Here is a 5,660-nt window from a genome sequence, read left to right as displayed (position 1 = left end):
AGGACAAGCCTAGCCTTGCCCTGGGGGGAGGTCTCTATCCAGCAGGAGACGGAAAAGGATGCACACAGCAACGACCCGCTCCCCATGGGAGTTCTGAGGCCACAGGAGCTGTGGGTACCCGAGGGCCCCGCCCCCATGGAGCCAGGCAGGCTCCCAGAGGGGTGTCATTTGTGAGGCAGTGCCATCGCCCCTTTCCTGTGATGAGACTGAGAACAAGCAGCCAGGGCTTCGTACGAAATGTACCCTCCTCCCCACATGGCAGCGAGGGGCCAACTGCACCCAGCTGTTGTCGCCAAGCTCCCCAGCCAGACGGGACAGAGCACACGTCACACTGAACACCTTCCCAAGAAGCTCCTTTCGCTGTCCCCTTTGCGTCTCGTGAGAACTTGACGGACACAAAGAAGCAAGAATTCGTATTCCCAGGGGACAGAGGAGAAAACAGAGGCTCCGAAAGGCTGACCTGCCCCAGGTCACAAGCCAGCGGATGCTCCAGGAGCACAGGGTGGTTCTCCAGTGATGGCCAGGGCCTGGCCATCACATGCCTCAGCCCTTTGCCAGCAAGGCCCGGGCTGGTGAACTCTTCCTGGCAGCCCAAGCCTCGCAGGTGCTGTCGGCCAGCTCGGCGGAGGCCCCCGCCAGCCTGGTGCAAACGCCTTTGTCTCCCCTCGCTCCCCCAGCCTGGAAAGAGTCCAGCCCTCCCACCGCCCCCTGAGAAGGTATCGGGAGAATAAATCTCAGAGCGAAGCCCTTACGGCCTCGCGGATGCTCTACGGCGGCCAGCGCGACAGGCCAGCAAATGCAAAGGCTCAGGACCTCCGCGAGCAACATAACTCAAATTCCTTCCCCCGAGTTTCATAACAGAGGCCGCTGGTTTCCTTAAATGGGGAATTTGCGAGCCACCCGGTTACCAGAGACGGGCTGGCGTGGACGTGCAAAGTCTTGAACGCTGCCACAGGCCCGGCCAAATTCCACGGAGGAACGTCAGCTTCCGAAGAAAAGCACCGCAGCCTGGGCTCTGCGCAGAGGCTGCGGTTGTGGCTGTGTTATTTTAGGGAAGGGCCACTCTGCATCCTGAAGAGGGGGCTGGGTTCCAGCCCAGCTTCGACTTGAGACCAGGAGCCACTGCAGCCCCTGGGGCGGCGGGGACGGGGGTGGGGGCGCAGGCACGGGCCGGGCCGGGCCTCCTCCCCTGTGCTAGGCTCAGGTACTCAGGGCCACCGGCTCCTCCCCAGGGCCTGCTCTGCCACCCCCGAGGACGTCTGTGCTTTGCCCCCTGCATTGCTAAAACGGCACCGAGTCCGGTCTCTGGGGTCCATAGGCCCTCCTGGCGGCGGGCTCCTGGTCACACACACACACCGAGGTGGATATCCAGACTGAGAACCTTTGTCCTAATGATGGCAGGTACCCACACATCTGAGGAAGGACCCCAGTGGGGGACGGTGTCACAGGAGGGCACGAGGAGATGGCAGGGGATCCAACGGGGCCAGGAGGAAGCAAAGCTGCTCCTTGCAACTTTGTGTCTGTGGCCAGGATGGAGGACAAAGCCCACTGTCCCTGCTCTCAGACAGCGGTCCTTCCCTCGGGACAGAGCTCAAGCTCATGCCGGGGGCCACTGCTCGGGCCAGGGTTTGGCCAGAGTGATGCCCATGGCTCTAACGGACTGGTCTGGAGCCCTCTCTCTGGGGCAACGGGTACCTAAGGGGACCGAGCAGCATCACAACCTCGATCACTTCACAGAGGACCGGAGGGGCCACAGCTCAGCATTCTCACCTGCACTCGACCTGCCGAGTGGGAGAGACGCCCGGCATTGCTGCGGCCTCATACATCAGACACAGGACTGGGCCAGGGGAAGGCGTGGGGAGAGGCTGGGGCCGCCACAGTCCTGCCCGGACATCAACACCAAAGTCACCTGGGTCAGCAAAGCCAGCCTGGACAGGAGCGTGAAGACTGCTCCCAACCAAGCTCCTCCCAACCTAGCACCAACCGCCTCACAACTGAGTAACAAGCACCTCCCAATCTAGCACCAAGTACTCCCAGCCAAGCTCCTCCTAACCAAGCACCAAGTACTTCACCAAGTACTAAGCAGTTGCCAACCTAGACCAAGTACTTTCCAACCTAGCACCAAGTACCTCTAAAACTAGTACTAAGCACCTCCCAACCTAGCACCTCCCAACCAAGCCCCGAGCACCTCACAACCTTGCTCCTCACAACTGAGTAACAGCACCTCTCAACCAAGCACCAAGCACTCCTAAGCTCCTCCCAACCAAGCGCCAAGTACTTCCCCACCAAGTACCTCTTGATCTAGCACCAAGCACCTCCCAACCGCGTACCAAGTTCCTCACGACCAGTGACAAGCGCCTCCCAACCGAACTGGCGAAAGGCCACAGGAAAGACAAAGGGGAAATCTGCGTGTGGACGGGGAGGCTGCATCTCGGGGTGGCGGGGGGGGGGGCCGTGTTCAGTGCAACGACAGCTAACGCTGATCGAGCCTGCTCCCCGTTCTCGACGCTCCCTGCACGACACAGCCACACGCCTGTGCAGACAGGGACACAGGCCGAGAGCAGCACTGTGCATCCTTATTGCTTGTCTTTCTCTCCAACCCACATACAGACGCCAGCACATCCCACTGCTTCTGCCTTCAAAATCGTTCCCAAATCTGGCCACGTCTCACCCCCGGCTTGCGACCTCCCTGGTCCAAGCCGCTACCCTCTATTGCTGCAACTCAGCTAGAGCCGCTAACGGACCTCCTGCTCCTGCCCCAGCCCTGGCCAGAGGGCTGGCCCCAGCTCAAGTCAGACCGGGCGACTCCTTCATGAAAACCCTGATCTGCCCCTCCCGCCCCACGCCATACTCCACCGCACCACGGCCCCTCCTACCCCAGGGCCTTTGCACTGGCTGCTCCCACTGCCTGGAATGCTCTTCCTTCTGCTCTGAAGTCACAGAGGCCTCCCCAGGCTCAGACCTACAATGGGAGGCCCCCTGCCCTCCGCCCTCAGGCCCTGCTTCCTCCCCGCCGTCACGTGCACCCCTCAGATACACTGTCCACTCAGTCTTCCCCCACCCCCCGTGCACTGGAGGGGCCTCGAGGCTGCTCCTGTCGCCTCTCCCGACACCGAGAGGTGCTCCCTCTTGGCCAAGGAGACTCAGCCACCCCTGCCACCACCTCCTGGGAGGGGACCAGCCACTCCAAGGGTCCTAGAGCCAAACTGTGACACGAGAGGTCTGAGACAGGGACGGTTCACCAGGCAGCTCAGAGACCGCCCTGGAAGGTCGGCCAGCCCCTGGGTGGGGCCTGCCGGGAAGCGGGGAGGCACTGCCCGACACGGACCCCGCCCCAGGACGCCGATGCTGGAGGTAGGGGTACCGCGTCACCGGCCTGATCTCAGTGAGCGGATGTGGGGCCATAAATTCCACCCCCATCCCCTGTGTGTGTGTGTGTGTGTGTGTATGTGCGTGTGCGCACGCGCGTACCACCCATGCACACACGTACATGTGCACACTCACATGCAGGCTCACGCCCTCCCAGCCTGTCACTCATGCTGTGTCACACCAACCAGCCAGCTCTGTCACCATCAGCAGCCAGCCCAGGAACTGCCGTCAATGCACTGAAGTAAGGAGGCTGGCTGGGCCACCACGGCGCCCTGGCCCGGCCTGGCCCCCGAGCTTCCAAACCCCGACCCCTGGGGCCTCGGGCTCCCCGGCCTGGCCTGCAGGCAGCGCAAACTATCACTAGCATGGCTCCTGGGGCTGGGGTCAAGGCCCGTCTCTGGGGTTTTCTAACTTGGACGATTCGAGTGTGTCCCACACAGCCGCCCTCACTGTCCTCATCCCCAAAGGCCCAGGCTGGTACTTCTCCAAGGGGTGTGGTGACATCCGATGTCATCATGCAGTGTTTGCAGAGGGCCTGAGGCCAAAAACGCTCTGTGTTTCTGTGCAAGTTTCAGAGAGCGTCTCTGACAGCGGAGCCCGGACACGCGGCGGGTCGGCACGGCCAGCGGGCAGTCGCCTGGCCCAGTGCGGCCCGGGTTGAGGGTGTCAGTCTCAGGCTGCAGGGGGAGGTGAGGGGTGACTGGGGAGGCAGCTCCCACTCGGAGAAGTCTGGAATGGGCCTGGTCTGGCTGGCCAGCGAAACTCGGCCGTCTCCCCACAATCCCCAACCCTGCATGCGTTCCCGCCACTATCGGACCCCGCCCGGAATGCGTGGCCAGAGCCCTGGGCCCTCTCGGGGTCCGGCGGGCCCAGATGGGGGAGCACAAAGCTGCCGGTATGGACCAGGGGAACGGACCCCAGAGAGCTCTCCCTCGGGACAAGGCGTTTCCCTTTGTCCACCACACCTGGCACCGGCAGTTAGAAAAGGGGTGTGAGGGGCAAACTCGGACCGTCCGAGCGCCCACAGCGCCTCGCTGCCGTCACACTCGCAGCAGAGAGCTCTGACGGTTCACACCCAGGGCCGGGCACGGCGGTGCCTCGGACGTGGCAGGCTTAGCAAAGGGACGCGACGGTGGGACATCACGGGGAGATGATGCGCAACAGCGAATTCTGAAAGGTCAACTCATGTTACGATTGCCGGATTCTCCCCGAAAAAGCAACCTGGACTCGAGTAAATTCCAGAGGGGACCGTGAGCACCACACCGCCAGCCCCGCCGGCGGGGAGAGGCAGCCGCCTTTACCCGTGAGCGGGGTCCAGGGCCACGGCCCGCGGCTGGTCCAGGTCTTGCCAGAACAGGACCTTCCGGGACGTTCCATTGAGGTTGGCCACCTCGATGCGATTGGTCTCCGAGTCGGTCCAGTACAGCTTCTTGCCCACCCAGTCGCAGGCGAGGCCGTCGGGAGACACCAGGCCGGAGATGACCACGCTCTGCACGGCCGCCCCGGTCTGGTTCAGGTAGGTCTGCTTGATGGCCTCCTCGCTCACGTCCGTCCAGTACACGGCTCCCTTGGAGAACTGGAAGTCCACCGCGGCCGCGTCCTCCAGGCCGCTGACCACGACCGTGGACTCCAGCTTGACTCCGCCGGCATCCACCAGCCGCACATCCCGGCGGTTGGCAAACAGCAGGAGTGGTGAGGCTGTGGGGACAGAAGCGACTCATGAGGACACACGGCCCGCCCGGCGCCCGCGCCCAAGGCCCCCAGCTCCCCCCTGACACCCCCTTCGGCGCTGCAGGGAAGATGCCAGGGCAGGCCCGAGCCCCTCAGAAGCTCTTTCGACGCGGCAAGCTGAAATCACCGCTGAGGGCCACCGTTTGTCCCACCCAGGCCTGGGGGACTCTGCCTGCCAGGCCACCACCTCCCACAAGGATGCCACGACCAGGCCACACTGGTCTTCTGAAGGCTGTGCAGAAGCCACGTCACCTTCATCGGCCTGATGCAGCGGAGGCGGACGTGAGGGCACAGCCGTGGCTATGAAGCCCCGGCGAGAGAGAGGATTCCCTCGCAATCCCCGGGCCACGCTCCACGCGCAGATCCCTTCCTGGCTGTGGCCTCAGTGTCCCTCTCTAGAAGGCCACCTCTCTGCTCAAACCCCTTCAACAGCGCCTGTGCTGCTCAGAGCGAGGCCAGGCTGCCAGGGCAAGCACCTGGCTCCAGTCCTGGCCCCCTCTGCAGGACAAGAAGACACATGCAGGGCTCGAGGGCAGGACCCTCTCCGGGGCTCCCCCACC

General features: G+C 63.4%; 1 protein-coding gene across 1 annotated transcript in view; it reads right to left on the bottom strand.

The window, feature by feature from the left end:
- The window catches only part of LRP5 (LDL receptor related protein 5), a 107,352-nt gene that overhangs the window by 71,839 nt on the left and 29,853 nt on the right, over nt 1–5,660 (bottom strand). Inside the window, exon 4 of the mRNA XM_023524103.1 lies at nt 4,671–5,085. Coding sequence (XP_023379871.1) covers nt 4,671–5,085 — 415 coding nt within the window. The remainder of the gene's footprint in view (nt 1–4,670; nt 5,086–5,660) is intronic.

The sequence above is a fragment of the Pteropus vampyrus genome, unplaced genomic scaffold (assembly GCF_000151845.1).
Source record: "Pteropus vampyrus isolate Shadow unplaced genomic scaffold, Pvam_2.0 Scaffold446, whole genome shotgun sequence".
Classification (NCBI taxonomy): Eukaryota; Metazoa; Chordata; class Mammalia; order Chiroptera; family Pteropodidae; genus Pteropus; species Pteropus vampyrus.
Note: the sequence above shows the minus strand (reverse complement) of the source record. Positions and strands in the feature narration are given on the sequence as shown.